At 61.5% G+C, this 15,356-nt stretch overlaps 1 protein-coding gene across 2 annotated transcripts; it reads right to left on the bottom strand.

Moving 5' to 3' along the window:
- Positions 1-545: 545 nt before the first annotated feature.
- On the bottom strand, positions 546-14,691 carry NAA20 (N-alpha-acetyltransferase 20, NatB catalytic subunit). 2 transcript variants are annotated; one of them, XM_029057831.1, is made up of 6 exons: positions 14,590-14,691; positions 8,439-8,463; positions 6,157-6,247; positions 5,202-5,337; positions 2,064-2,209; positions 546-1,068 (listed from the first exon to the last, which is right to left on the bottom strand). In XM_029057831.1, the coding sequence occupies exons 1-6, from the start codon at positions 14,640-14,642 to the stop codon at positions 983-985; spliced, it is 537 nt and encodes a 178-aa protein (XP_028913664.1). In that variant the 5' UTR covers positions 14,643-14,691; the 3' UTR covers positions 546-982. The 2 variants fall into 2 exon arrangements, with proteins under 2 accessions (XP_028913664.1, XP_028913663.1); XM_029057830.1 differs by having other exon boundaries at positions 6,157-6,223; positions 8,361-8,463.
- Positions 14,692-15,356: the final 665 nt, after the last annotated feature.

Raw genomic sequence — 15,356 nt, forward strand, 5'->3', positions numbered from 1 at the left:
GATACAGCTTTTAACTGCTCTCCGCTGCCGCCGTTACTCCTGCAACTGACTGGGCCTTTTTGGTATGCGCTCTTTTGGGGGTCCTCTGGCTGTTTCTTTTTGTTATTTTAATGGTATTTAAGTGCTTACTTTATGCCAAGCACTGTATTAAGCGCCGGGTCAAGCGGATCGCCGCTTTTTTCGGAGGATCCCCGTGTGCCGAATGAGCCGCTCAGATGCCGATCTATCTGGTTCGTGTTCCGGCAGCTGGGAGGGGTTCGGTGATTTCCCCCCCCCCCCCCCCCCCCCCCCCCCCCCCCGTTAAATTATTACTCAGAGAACCGCTGATGGCCAACTTCCCCACGGGCGTGTGGCTGAAAGGGCCAACGCGAAGCCCACCGAAAACGGAAGCGGATGGGGAGACGGTCGCATCGGGCCCCCGCCCTAACGCGGCCGAGTTTAACTTTCCGTACCCTACGGCTTCGCCGCCCGCAGAGCATCTTGTCGGTTTTGAGCCGGCAAGACGGCAGAGCGAAGACCAGAGTGCCGTGCGAGAGACGTCGCGCTCCTACGGAATTCGTTTTTTTAATATACGTCGTAGCTTTATTCCCCGCCGGCTTGTCGGTTCAGCTCTGTAGGCTTCATCGGACTGGCCGGCGGGAACGGAAACCCTCTGCGGCCGTGATTCTCGGGTCAGGGATTCGGGACTCCATCTTCCTCCGGCCCCGACGGGCTAGCGCTGGGAGTCGTGAAGACGGCCCGGCTAGAGACCGGCAACCGCTTTCTCCAGCGAACTACTGCTGGACGGGGATCCGCGCTGGCGGAGACAATCAATCAATCCGGAAAACAATTCAAGCCCCCGAGAGCCGAAGTCGGGATCTCCTCCCACGGCTGGTTCTAGGGTGGGATCCGTCCACGACGCGACCGTCTGAACTCTGCCACCTCAAAATACCCACATCCGTCCGTGACCCGCAGCGACCGACCCAAGAACCACAGGCCGTGGTTATTCGATGTCCTCGGGTCTCACGGGATGAGGTAAAGGTATGATAGATTTCTTCTCCGTATCCCTGGACAGCGCTTTCCTCATATCTGTGAAGTGAAATTCGGCATAAAACACAGAAAACGTTCACTTTAAAGTAACTCGCATCTAAAAACGCTGGTGCCGCGCCTTTTACCGAGAATCACGCCAGGACCCGAGATACCCCTATAGACTCTGGCTGACGGCAGAATACCGTGTCCAAGCTAATTTGGTGGAGCGTGGCTCGGGGGGAAGGGCCCGGGCTTGGGAGTCAGAGGTCTCGGGTTCTAATCCCCGCTCCGCCGCTTGTCAGCTGGGTGACTCTGGGCAAGTCGCTTCACTTCTCTGGGCCTCGGCGACCTCATCTGTCAAATGGGGATGAAGACCGTGAGCCCCACGTGGGACGACCTGATTACCTCGTGTCTCCCCCGGCGCTCAGCACAGTGCCTGGCACGTAGTAAGCGCCTAAGAAAGGGCATTATTTGTATTACTGTAACTACACAGAGGTAACAGCCCAAAAAAGGGAGGCCTGATGACACATTTCTTAGACTGTGTCCTTTCACTTCCCTTCTGGGATCAAGCGTGACGGCAAAATTAAGGAACGCTTCCCACGACGCACATCTGCCCGAAAGGGGGCAAAGGGGGAGAGTTTCTGATGACCGCTACGAACTCAAGCAGCCGTCAAGGGGGAATTCTTCAAGACCGCAACCCCTGTACTGTCAAAGCCCCACCCTGCTTGCGCGGAATAAACCGGTGACATCTGAGGGCGTATTTTAGGTGCCTCGGGCCCCGAGAAGCAGCTGGGCTCGGTGGCAAGAGCCCGGGCTTGGGAGTCGGAGGTCGTGGGTTCCGATCCCCGCTCTGCCGGCGGGCGGGTGGGTGACTGGGGGCGAGTCGCTTCACCTGCGCCTCGGTTCCCTCATCTGGAAAATGGAGATTAAGACCGTGAGCCCCACGTGGGACCACCTGATGACCCCGGATCTCCCCCCGCGCTTACAACGGTGCTCTGCACGTAGTAAGCGCTCCGATACCAACATCATGATCATCTCCCGTCGCTCGCGCTCACCGTAAGCATCCTCGTCCGGCTCTCCGTTGCTGGCCGAGTAGTACTCTATGACCGTCCTGAAGACGCTGTAGCCCAGTTGCTTGTACATGTTGACCGCGACCTGATTGGACACTCTCACGAACAGATCCACAAAAAATCCGCCCTTCCTTTACACAGGAAAAAAAGGGTTCGAAGCGTGTTACGGAGCCAACGAGAGAGCGAGCCGCATCTGGAACGACCGGGACACGGAAACCAACCCGAACTCCTCTCGGGGCTATCGCTGAATTGGGGCGAACTTTTGCCTCGGCCTCCGCAGTTCTGATCTGTAGGGAAGCTGGTGAGAAGCTGACTTGACCCATTACCATTTCAATAAATGGGACACGACCCCACCCGCCTTCTCCGGGATGCCACCTGGAGTCGTGGATACGGCCCGGGAGCCGGCAGGTCATGGGTTCGAATCCCAGCTCCGCCACGTGGCCGCTGCGTGGCCTCGGGTAAGTCACTTCTCTGTGCCTCTGCTGAAAAACGGCGGTTCAGGCTGTGGGGCAGGGACTCCCTCCAATCCGACTGGCTTGTATTTCTCCTCCAAGCGCTTAGTACGGTGCCTGGCACACAGTAAGCGCTTTACGGATAACACGACTATTATTTAGAAGCAGCGTGGCTCCGTGGAAAGAGCCCCGGCTTGGGAGTCAGAGGTCACTGGTTCGAATCCCAGCTCTGCCACCTGTCCCCTGTGCGACCGTGGGCGAGTCACTTCATCTCTCTGTGCCTCAGTTCCCTCGGCTGCAAAATGGGGATGAAGAGTGTGAGCCTCACGTGGGACGACCCGATGACCCCGTTATCTTCCCCCAGGCGCTTAGAACAGCGCTCTGCACACAGTGAGCGCTTAACAAATCCCAACATCATCATCATCACTATTTAGAGCAAGGCACCAGACTGAGCTTGGATACGGTGCCGCCTCTGGCCGCGTCCTCCAGATGAATGTTCAGAACAGAAGCGCTCGCTCGCTCGCTCCGAAGTCGGATCCAACCGGCGGCCGTTACGCCGGCAGGGCGGAACGGGCGGGGTTCGGAGGCGCCGTTCCGTTCCCTCCTCGGGCGAGCGAAACGTCACCGGGAAACTCGACACGTCGAGTTCCCGGCCAACGCCCAAACCGAAAAACTTCTCCGGCTCATCCCCGCTCCCCAGTGGGCCGCAACTTTTCCCCGCCCAGAAACACCCAACGATCCCTCCCGGGGTTGGGGGCGGTTAAAGCTCTGGCCCCCAGCCGATTCGTAACCTGACAATTATCGTGCAACGTCTGTGTGCGGAACCCCGGTCTAGGGTCAAAGAAGTAGAAGATAACCCTCGCGGCTCAGGGGAAAGAGCCCGGGCTCGGGAGTCGGAAGTCATGGGTTCTGATCCCAGCTCCGCCGCTTTGGCAGCTGTGTGACCGTGGCCAAGTCGCTTCACTTCTCTGGGCCTCAGTCACCTCATCTGTCAAATGGGGATGAAGTCTGCGAGCCCCACGTGGGGCAACCCGACGACCCCGTATCTCCCCCAGCGCTCAGAAAAGCGCTCTAGCACGTAGTAAGCGCTTAACGGATACCAACGTTGTTATTATTATTATAACCCTTGTCCTCGGGGAGTTTGCCATCTAATAAATAATTCTAAATACCACTGAAATAATTCTCCAACCAGTGACAACTTTAATCCAGTTCACTCTGGTCCCAAATGTCATTCGACTGTGATTTTTTGAGAACACCTAGGGCGTACACGTGACTCCCCCAGAGGACTTCCCGCCTTAAGGAAAAAAAGGACGGTCATTTTGCCTAGAGGCCCAAGTTGGAAGCATGTCGGCCGTGCCCTGGAGCGAGTCGCTTCCCTTCTCGGTGCCTCGGTTTCCCCATCTCTGAAATGGCGATTAAGACCGTGAGCCCCCTGTGGGACACGGACCCCGTCTGATCCGATTGACTTGTATCTGTCCCGGTTCAATGCCAGGCACCCAGCGAGCACTTGAAGACCGCGAGAGAGACAAAAAGCGTCAAGGGTGCGCGTGGAGGTTGGGGGATGCTGCGCTCAGACGCCTTGGGACCATCGAAAAGGGAGGCGGAGGGCCGGGGGCGTCGGCAAATTTACCGGGGGGGGGAGGGGGGTGGGGCGACGGACTGTGGCGGGAGGCCCGGGAGCAGCGGCGACGTAGCCACCGAGGGCTCCCTCGGCTTTCCGGAGCCCGAGGCCTCCTCAGATGAAAACTGCACATTTGATCTCCCTTTCTTTCTTTCTCTCTCCCGGCATTTTCTGAGTCCTTACCTTGTACAGAGCACCGCGGTGATATTTATGGAATTTAATAATGTCGGTATCCGTTAAGCGCTTACTATACGCGCCGAGCACCGTTCTAAGCGCCGGGGTAGACGCGGGGGAATCGGGTCGTCCCACGTGGGGCTCCCGGTCTCCATCCCCATTTGACAGATGAGGTCACTGAGGCCCAGAGAAGCCAAGTGACTTGCCCCAAGTCACACAGCCGACAAGTGGCCGAGCCGGGATTCGAACCCACGACCCCTGACTCCAACGCCCGTGCTCTTTCCACTGGGCCACGCTGCGCTTACCACGTGCCAGGCGCTGTACTGAGCGCCGGAGTGGTTACGAGCAAATTGGGTTGGACACAGTCCCCGCCCCTCCTGGGGTCGTGGGTCCTAATCCTCATCTTACACCAGGGAACCGAGTCGGTCTGTCGATCCTATTTATTGAGCACTTACTTTGTGCGGAGCGCTGAACACTTGGGAGAGTACCCAGCCCGGCAGATAAGAGCCCGGGAGTCGGGAGGACCCGGGTTCTAATCCCGGCCCCGCCGTCCGTCTGCTGGGTGGCCTGGGCAAGTGGCTTCCCTTCTCTGTGCCTCAGTGACCTCATCCGTCAAAGATGGGGCGGGGACCGTCCCCGACCCGATCTCCCTCGGCGCTTAGGACGGCGCCTAGGACACGGTGACCGCGTGATAAATGCCGCCGCTCTGAGGAAAGTACAGTTCGGCCACGGAGAGGGACCACCCCTACCCACCGAGGGGCTCACGGCCTGGAAGGGGGGAGACGGACCACACAACGGAACGCGGCAGGCGGGAGGGCTTCCGTGACACCACGCGATCAGAATACGACGACGGGCAGACCGAGGGCGGGGACTCACCGTTCGGAAATCTCCTCCAGCAGCTCCATCAGCTTGGCGGCCAAGCCGAGGCGGCGGAACTCGGGGGCCACCGACAGGGCCGTGACGTGGCCGTGCCACTCTTCCCGGGCCACCGAACCTTCCGCCTTCCCCATAACTGCCAAGCAGAGCCACAGTGAACCGCTCGCAACCACTCCCACCCCGTCGTCTTCCCGGCGGAGGGAGGGGCCCGGAGGGGGAGACCCCTGACCTCCACGTGCGGCGCCTCCCTGGCTTCGACTCGTGGAGGGTATCGGTTCTACGGGAACTAAAAACGGGGAACATCCTTCCGGGGGAGGGCCGCGCACGGCCTTCTTGAAGAAGTGGGATTTCCTCCCCCCCACCCAAGATAAAAAAGACCCAGCCCTGGCACGGAAGAAGTCATCAAAAACGGTGTTGCCCATTCCTTCAATACCCCGTTTCTAGGCTGACCCACGTCTTCAAACGTACCATCGTTCCCCACGGCCGCACCGAGCGGCATTTACCCCCCTAAGCTCCGCAGCGACCGTCGGAGGTCGCGCGGAGAGCAGAACGGCTGCAAAAAGTAGAGGAACGCACACGGGGGACCGCCCCCGCCTCTGATCCGCCGCCGTCTACCCGTACCGCTACGTCTCTGCCGCCTCCTACCATCCGGGGCCTCCCCGACCACGCGCGCCTCACCGTTCGGGCTCTCTGCCTCTGCCTGCTTTAATTCGTCGCCTTCGTTCGTTCATTCCATCGTATTCAGTGAGCGCCCGCTCTGCGCAGAGCGCCAAGCGCCCGGGAAGTGCAAGCGGCTGGAGCGCCTTCCCTCCGGGCCCCCTCGCCGTCGGGAGACGGCCCCCCCGTCAGACCCCGTACCTTCGGCTACCCCGGGGAGGCGGAGCCGCCCCCCCCCCCGACTCGATTCGAAACCGCCCCCGCCCCCGAGCGGATGTCACCTTATCGCGGCACTTACTGTAACCCATGAGTTCTCCGCCGGGCGCCTCCGCGACTATAAAATACTCCGGCCAGTGAGCCAGGTACTGCAGATAGAAGGGGATCCCGTACTGCGCTTGGGCTAAGGAAGCTGAGGTGGCCGGGGGGGGGGGGGACGGGGGGACGGGACGGACGACACACGACGGAAAGGCGGCCGCGTCCCGGGCCGCACGCGAGGCTCTCCCCCGCGGGACGCCGTCGGGATCGGCGTCCCGTCCGGACAGGGAGCCTGGGGCGTGGGCCCCGACTCGCCCGGCCGGTCCCTAGAGAAACCCCCGGGGAGGTCCGCGGACGGACGCGGGGGAAGACACGACGCCCCAGCCCCGAAGCCCCCCGTGGGCTCGGGAAGGAAGGGGGGAGGGAGGACGACCCCGGCACGGGACGTCCCTACGTGTCGGGGAGCCGACGCGGCCTGGCGGAAAGAGCGCGGGCCTGGGAGTTCGGGCCCCCGAGTTCCAATCCCGGCCGCTCCGTCTCCTGCGTGACCTGGGCGCGTCACCTGACCTCTCTGGGCCTCATCTGTAAAACGGGGATTCGCTCCCCCTCCCTCCGACGTAGGCTGCGGGCCCCAGGTGAGGCAGGGATCGCCTTCCACCTGATCAGCCTGTATCTGACTCCCTCATTTAAGGACTGTGCCTGGCACTTAGTAGGCGCTTGGCGGGTACCATAGAAAGAAGGGGGCGCCACGTACTACTCGTGTTTCGAAATTAATCTACGTGAACTGTCAAAATCAAAGAAAAACCACCTATCTCAAATTCCTTCCGTTTTACGAGTCACCTACTTCGATTTGCGTTGACTATGTGCCCCAGAAGCAGGACCTCGGATGCAAAGCCTCAGAGGCCGAACAGGCGGATGACAACAACAAGGTCGGTGTCAGTTACGTGCTTACTATGTGCAGAGCACCGTTCTGAGCGCTGGGGTAGACACGGGGTCATCGGGTCGTCCCACGTGAGGCTCCCGGTCTTCATCCCATTGTACAGACGAGGTCACTGAGGCCCAGAGAAGTGAAGTGACCTGCCCACGGTCACCCAGCTGACAGGGGGCGGAGCCGCCATTCGAACCCATGACCTCTGCCTCCCAAGCCCGGGCTCCTTGCACCGCGCCCCGCCGCATCTCAAAACAGTCTCTGTGAATTGTCAAAATCCCTTCCATTTTACAAGTCACCTGCTTCGACGTGCGTCCGGTAGGCGCCCCGGAAGCGGGACCACAGCCGCGAAACCTCAGAGGCAGAACGGGCGGGCGGGAAGCTCGAAAGACCCGCGGTCCAAGCCCCATTTCGGTAACTCAAAGCGTTCGCCTCCAGGGAGAGCCGCTTAACGTCTCTGTGCCCTCCTCGGCACCCGGAGAATTAAGGGGCCGGTTCTCTTCCTTGCGAGCTAAGCTTCGAGAAGGTTGGGAGAATCCCTGACTCTAGATGGCCACTTCAAAAAAAAACAGTGGCAAAAATCCACCTCGTCTTGCTCACTTGCCTTCTCTGCCTTCCGAGTAGGCCGACCTGCGGTTAGGGCGCGTTCCCACTTAGCACAGGTAATGGCGTCCCTAACGCCCTCCCTAAATCCCGTCTTGCGCAAGAGGAGTGAAGGTTAACACCTCAAACGTGCCGTGCGGCAAATATCCATCTACTGCCAATACTTACCACCCCACCCCAAATCTCATCATCTTGATGATAACGGTCGGTATCCGTTAAGCGCTCACTGGGTGCCGAGCACCGTTCTAAGCGCTGGGGGAGGTACGGGGTCATCGGGTCGTCCCACGTGAGGCTCACGGTTGATCCCCATTTTACAGACGAGGTCACTGAGGCCCAGAGAAGCGACTCGCCCAGGGTCACACGGCTGACGAGCGGCGGAGCCGGGAGTCGAGCCCGTGACCTCTGCCTCCGAAGCCCGGGCTCCTTCCGCTGCGCCACGCTGCTTCCCTTGATGCGGTGATCCCTATTTACCTCACCGAGGTGACCTTCGCTGTGCCTTCTAGTTCATTCGATCGTATTTACCGAGCGCTTACCGCGCGCAGGGCACCGTCCTAAGCGCTCGGGAGAGCGCGATGGAACGACAGACTCGTCCCCGGCTCGTTATGGATTTCGGGTCTGCGGTTTCCCCCATCTGGGGCCGGGCTGGAGCCCCCGTCTCCCAGCGGGGTCCCGGGTGTCGGTCGGCTGGGCGGAGGAGGTGCTCGGGGCTCGCTCACCCTCCGGATCCAGGCCCGACGCCTAACTCGCGAACACGTAAATCCTACGCCGACGGGAACGTCCTTGAGAAAGGATACGGTTTCCGTGAGTGGATCCAGATTTCTGAAAGACACAAAAAAACAGCTCAGCTTCAGACGGGGCTCCGACACGTGCACGTCTGCCATTTGTCGTCGTCGTTCCCCCCCCCCCCCCCCGCGCCGAGGTGAAAAGAGAAATCCATCTGGAGAACATCCCCACGCTCCCAAACCCCTTACCGTCCCTCCAAACCCCGCCAGGAAAACAGGCAGCGGGCGGTGCCTGAGCTACAAAGTTTCCCCCCCCCACCCCCCCAACCCTCGGACTGGAATCTCGCTCAATAACACCGCCCCGAAAACAGATCCCGGGGGAAACAAGACAGTGGCAAAATCGTTCTTGGCTGGGTCCCTTTCTCCCACACACCATGAAGACCCTCACGCCGCATGTTCTCCTCGGGAGCACGGGCTTGGGAGTCGCGGGTCGTGGGTTCGAATCCCCACTCTGCCACTAGTGAGCCGTGTGACCTCGGGCAAGTCACTTCACTTCTCTGGGCCTCAGTTCCCTCTTCTGTCGAAGGGGGATGAAGACGGTGAGCCTCACGGGGGACGACCCGATGACCCTGTATCTCCCCCGGCGCTTAGAACGGTGCCCTGCACGTAGTAAGCGCTTAACAGATACCAACATTATTATTATTATTATTATTATTAACTTCCAACCGCTGAAGCAAGAAAGGGAGTGGAGACTGAGCACCGGCCCAGGCCACTCCAACCTCCAGTGTGACCCTCGGGGCATTTCTTGAAGAGTGCGGACGGAAGCTTCCCCTTCCAGATCCTGCCAGACCTCATCAGTGCTTAGAACGGTGCTCTGCACACAGTAAGCGCCTAACCAATACCGACGTTATTCTCGATGGTATTTTTACTGACCGCCTGCCGCGTGCAGAACGCCGCACTAAGCACCTGGGAGAGCACAACAGGGTTCGGTAGAGACGTTCCCTGCCCACGACGAGCCCCGGTCAATCAATAACGACGATAATGTCGGTATCTGTCAAGCGCTCGCTATGTGCCGAGCACCGTTCTAAGCGCCGGGGTAGACACGGGGTCATCGGGTCGTCCCACGTGGGGCTCACGGCCTTCATCCCCATTTTACCGATGAGGTCGCCGAGGCGCCGAGGAAGCGAAGCGACTCGCCCGAGGTCACACGGCGGCCAAGTGGCCGAGCCGGGGTTCGAACCCACGACCTCCGACCCCAAAGCCCGGGCTCTTCCCACCGAGCCACGCGGCACCCTGACCGCTTGGGAAAGTACGATGTCGTCAGAGTTGGCAGGCACGATCCCTCCTCAATCATCCCGACCCTGCCCCCCGTCAGCTGTGGGACCGTGGGCGAGTCGCTTCACTCCTCTGGGCCTCAGTTCCCTCATCTGGAAAATGGGGATGAAGACCGGGAGCCTCACGGGGGACCACCCGGCGACCCCGTATCTCCCCCAGCGCTTAGAACGGTGCTCGGCACACAGTGAGCGCTTAACAGATGTCAACGTTCTCCTACTGATTGAGCACTTACCGTGGGCGGAACACTCCACCGACCACTTGGGAGAGTGCAACAGAACCACTGGTAGACACGCTCCCCGTCCACAATGAGCTTACAAACTAGAGGGGGACACGGACATGAGTGGAAATAAATGAAAAAAGTACAGATTTGTACAGAAATGCTAAGGGGGGTTGGGGCGGGGGGGGGGGGAAACAAACGGTGCAAATCCTGGTCCAAGGGCGAAGCAGGAGAGTGTGGGAGAAGGGGAAATGACCTTCATCGGGGAAGGGGAATAAGATCTCTGTAAACTCTCACCAGGAACTTACGGTGTCCCGGGTGACGCAGCCATTCATTCGACAGTATTTACTGAGCGCTCGTTCGTTCATTCAATAGCGTTACCGAGCGCTTGCTATGTGCAGAGCACTGGCCTAAGCGCTCGGAACGGACCGATCGGTAACGGACAGAGACAGTCCCCGCCCTCTGACGGGCTCACGGGCTAATCCGGGGGGGGGGGGACGACGACGGACCCTTACTACGTGCAGAGCACTGTACTAAGCGCCCGGAATGGACAGATGGGTAACAGGAGAGCAATCGAGGATATTATTTACCGAACACACCTACCGGGTTCAACGGTACTAGACACAGGAGCGACTATTAATCCGGCCCCTAGTCGGAATACCAGGAGCGCGGGAAGTTCAGAATGAAGAAGTGCCCGGGGCCCTGCCCAGAAAGGAGCCTCCGGGCTATCAGGGAGACAAAAAGACAACTTCCCCCAGTAGTCAGAATACGTAACGGGACGTAGAATGGAACGGGCGTGTACACAAGGGTGCTGAGGATGGGTCAAGAGGTAAGATCCTAGCGCTGGACGTTGGCCGGCGGGGATTCTGCGGTAACAGGCGCTGGGAAAAACGAATCAGGGAAGGTTCGTTGGAGGTGGTCGGGCTTGGGGGGGGCGGGGGGGGGGGGGGATCTGAATGGGGTCTGTCAGATTCGATCGTAATACCGTCGGCGTCTGTTAAGCGCTCGCTATGTGCCGAGCCCCGTTCTAAGCGCTGGGGGAGACACGGGGCGATCGGGTCGTCCCACGGGGGGCTCCCGGTCTTCATCCCCGTTTTCCCGACGGGGGGACTGAGGCGCCGAGAAGTTCAAGTGAGTTGCCCGGAGTCACACGGCCGCCAGGTGGCCGAGCCGGGATCCGAACCCGTGACCCCTGCCTCCAAAGCCCGGGCTCTTTCCACTGAGCCGCGCTGCTCGGGAGGGGAGGTAGTTGGAAGGCGAGGGAACACAGAGGGAACGAGGGGAGGGGGGCGGGGAACCATCTCCGGCCCGGACCCCCTCACCCGACCCGCGTCCCCGCGTCCCGACTCTCCCGCGAGCGCCCGGCACCCCGTCGGCGGCGCTGGGAAAATACGGTCGGTGGCGCTTACGGAGCGCCTGCTGTGTGCGGAGCACTGTACCGAGAGCCTGGGGGAGGACACCACGGAGTTGGCGGACGCGTTCCCTGCCCGCCGAGGCCTTAGAGGGAGAGACGGAGAGCGATACGAGTCGCGGGGACGCGCGGGAGCGCGGCGGGAACGCGGACGGGGGCGAAGGTCGAGTAGGTGGAGGTCGGGGGGGCGGGGGGGCAGAGGCGACCCGGAAAGGAGGGAGAATGGGGAAGCCGAGGGCTGGGCCGGCGGAGATCCGTTCGCTCGGCGGCACGTATTGAGCGCTTACTACGCGCGGAGCACCGTACTAAGCGCCTGGCACGGACGACTCGGGGAGGTGTGATTTTAGCGAGGCTCTGACGGGGTGGGGGGGGGGGGGAGAGGGGTGGTCCGCCGCACGTTGAGGGAGAGGGAGTCCCAGGCTAGGAGGACGACGTGGGCCAGCGAGACGGACGAGGCGGAGCTCCGGGGCCTGGGCTGGAAAGTTCGCTCGTTCGTTCGTTCCATGGTATCTGCCGAGCGCTTACTTAGGCGCGGAGCGCCGGACCGAGCGCTCGGAACGGACGGATGGGTAACGGATGGAGACGGTCCCCGCCCTCTGACGGGCTCACGGCCTAACCGGGGCAGACGGACGGGAAATAGAGTCGAGGGGGGGGGTGCGCATCTCGTAATGACGGTGGTATTTATTTGTTAAGCGCTTACTAGGCGCGGAGCGCCGGACCGAGCGCTCGGAACGGACGGATCGGTAACAGACGGAGACGGTCCCCGCCCTTCGACGGGCTGACGGGGGGCGGGGGGAGCGTGCGGGCCGCAGGAAGGAATCGGCAAGGTGAGACCGGCGGGGCAAGCCGACGGGGTGCTTTAAAGTCGACGGTAAGGCCTGTTTCTGTTTGACGGGGAGGTGGGTGGGCGACTCCCGGCGGGGCTCGAGGAAGGCGGAGAGGCGCACCTCCTCCAAGAGGCCCTCCCGGACTCGGCCCCCCTTATCCCCAGCTCCCGCGTCCCCCCTTCCCTCGTCTCCCCGAAACATACACCCCCCCCGATTCTATCCGCACTGACGCCCGTCGACTTGTTCTGACGCGTTACCTGTCGACGATTCCGCTCCCTTTACACTCATCCACCCGTTTGGCCCGTCCTGCCGTCTGCCTCCCCGCTTCTCGACCGGAGGCCCGGTGCGGGCGGGGGGGGATCGCCTCTGCCGCCGGACCGTCCCCGCCGAGCGCTCGGTGAGGGGCCCCGCGCGCGGTCGGTGCCCGATAAACACAGAAAGCGCTCGACGCGTCCGGCCGACCGGAGAGGGGAGTCGAGGAGGACGATGTCCTCGCGCCCCCCCCCCCCCCGGCTCCGCCCGAACGCCCCACCGGCTCGCGCCCCTCATCGGGCGGGCACCGCCATTCATTCGTTCATTCCCCGCAGCATGCGTTCAGTCACTCCTCAGTATTTCTTGAGCGCTTACTACGTGCAGGGCGCCGGACCAGGCGCTTGGAACCAACCAGTCGGCAGCAGAGAGAGCCGGGCCCCGCCCTCTGACGGGCTCACGGTCTAATCGGGGGAGGCGGGCGGACGAGAGCCGCGGCGATAAAGAGAGTCGAGGGGAAGAACGTCGCGTAAAGACGATGGCGACTACGTAGAATCGAGGCGGTGTACACTGCATTGAAATATCATTTGAACAGTATTTACCGAGCGCTTACTATGTGCAGAGCACTGGACTGAGCGCTCGGAATGGACAAATCGGTAACAGACAGAGACAATCCCCCGCCGTTGACGGGCTCACGGTCTAATCGGGGGAGACGGACGGACGAGAACGACGGCGATGACTAGAGTCGAGGGGAAGGACGTCTCATTTAAACAATAGCAGATACACTGAAACGAGAGAATAAATAGACTGTCTCTATATGTTGCCGAACTGCACATTCCAAGCGCTCAGTAATAATAATAATAATAATAATGTTGGTATCTGTTAAGCGCTTACTATGTGCCGAGCACCGTTCTAAGCGCTGGGGTAGACATAGGGGAATCGGGTCGTCCCACGTGGGGCTCACGGTCTTCATCCCCATTTGACAGATGAGGGAACTGAGGCCCAGAGAAGTTAAGTGACTCGCCCGCAGTCACACGGCTGACAAGTGGCCGAGCCGGGATTCGAACTCATGAGCCCTGACTCCAAAGCCCGTGCTCTTTCCACTGAGCCACGCGCTCTGCACATGATAACGATGTTGGTATTTGTGAAGCGAGCGGAGAAGGATAGGAGATAGGAGATAGGGGTGGAGAGGAGAAGCAGCGTGGCTCAGTGGAAAGAGCCCGGGCTTTGGAGTCAGGGCTCATGAGTTCGAATCCCAGCTCTGCCACTTGGCGGCCGGGTGACCGTGGGCGAGTCACTTCACTTCTCCGGGCCTCAGTTCCCTCATCTGGAAAATGGGGGTGAAGACTGGGAGCCCCACGTGGGACCCCCTGATTCCCCTGCGTCTCCCCCAGCGCTTAGAACGGTGCTCGGCACCTAGTAGGCGCTTAACAGACACCAACATTATTGACGTTATTATGAAGCGCCTACTAGGTGCCGAGCACCGTTCTAAGCGCTGGGGGAGATGCAGGGTCATCAGGGGGTCCCACGTGGGGCTCCCAGTCTTCATAATAATAATAATAATGCGGGTATTTGGGAAGCGCTTCCCAGGTGCCGAGCACCGTGCTAAGCGCTGGGCGAGATCCGGGGTCATCAGGTCGTCCCCCGTGAGGCTCGGAGTCTCCATCCCCATTTTACAGAGGAGGTGACTGAGGCCCAGAGAAGCGAATAATAACAATAATAATAATAACAATAATAACGTGGGTATTTGTTACGCGCTTACTGTGTGCGGAGCGCTGCTCTAAGCCCTGGGGGAGATCAGGTGGTCCCACGGGAGGCTCACAATGAATCCCCATTTTGCAGATGGGATAACTGAGGCCCAGAGAAGAAGAATAATGCGGGTATTTGGGAAGCGCTTCCTAGGTGCCGAGCACCGTGCTAAGCGCTGGGGGAGATCCGGGGTCATCAGGTCGCCCCCCGTGAGGCTCCCGCTCTTCATCCCCATTTTCCAGATGAGGGAACTGAGGCCCGGAGAAGTGCAGTGACCCGCCCCCGGTCACCCGGCTGCCAAGGGGCAGCGGCGGGATTCGAACCCGCGACCTCGGACTCCCCAGCCCGGGCTCTTTCCCAGCGAGCCCCGCGGCTTGTCTCCGTCCAGCGCTCGGCGCCGAGCGGGGGCTCTCGGGCCGCGAGCGTCGCACTCACATGTTGTTGAAGCGGAAGAGGTCGTCGCAGGTGAAGGGGCGCAGGGTGGTCATGGCGGCCTCGGCCTCCGCCTCCTCCTCCTCCTCCTCCTCCTCCTCCGCCCGCCCGCCGCCGCCCGCCGCCGCCCGGCCGGAAGTCGCCCTCACTTCCGGTCGGCCCGCCCGGGGGCAGGGACAGGGCACATCCGCTTCCGGGAGGGTTCCTAGGCAACGCGGAAACGCCCCCTGGCGCCGCCGCGCCCCCTCTCTGGCCTGGCTCCCCGGCCGCCCCGCCCCTCGCCGGACACGCCCGTGGACACGCCCCCGGCGGCAGGCCACGCCCACTGCCCGTCCCACCCAATGACCGACCCCCTACTAGGCCCCGCCCCTCTAGCAGGCCCCGCCCACTGCCCGCCCCATCCGATAACCGCCCCTCTACCGGGCCCCGCCCACTCCCCGCCCCATCCAATGACAGCCTCTCTAGCAGGCCCCGCCCACTCCCCGCCCCACCCAATGGCCGCCCCTGTAGAAGGCCCCGCCCACTCCCCGCTCCACCCAATGGCCGCCCCCTCTAGAAGGCCCCGCCCACTCCCCTCGCTATCCAATGGCCGTCCCTCTAGAAGGCCCCGCCCACTCCCGCCCCATCCAATGGCCGCCTCTCTAGCAGGCCCCGCCCGCCGCCCCGCCCGTGGTCACGCCCCCTCGCCTGCCCCGCCCACGACCACTTCCCCTGAGAAGCAGCGTGGCTCAGTGGCAAGAGCCCGGGCTGGGGGAGTCCCAGGTCATGGG

The sequence above is a fragment of the Ornithorhynchus anatinus genome, chromosome 1 (genome assembly GCF_004115215.2).
Source record: "Ornithorhynchus anatinus isolate Pmale09 chromosome 1, mOrnAna1.pri.v4, whole genome shotgun sequence".
Taxonomy (NCBI): Eukaryota; Metazoa; Chordata; class Mammalia; order Monotremata; family Ornithorhynchidae; genus Ornithorhynchus; species Ornithorhynchus anatinus.

Excerpts from the sequence above, each read along its gene's own strand:
- NAA20 (XM_029057830.1), bottom strand. The coding sequence starts at position 14,642 with ATGACCACCCTGCGCCCCTTCACCTGCGACGACCTCTTCCGCTTCAAC. Across the intron at positions 6,224-8,360 it reads GTCGGGCCTGGATCCGGAGG|TACCTGGCTCACTGGCCGGA; the intron begins GTGAGCGAGCCC and ends TTCTATCTGCAG. Across the intron at positions 5,338-6,156 it reads CGGAGAACTCATGGGTTACA|TTATGGGGAAGGCGGAAGGT; the intron begins GTAAGTGCCGCG and ends TCTGCTTGGCAG.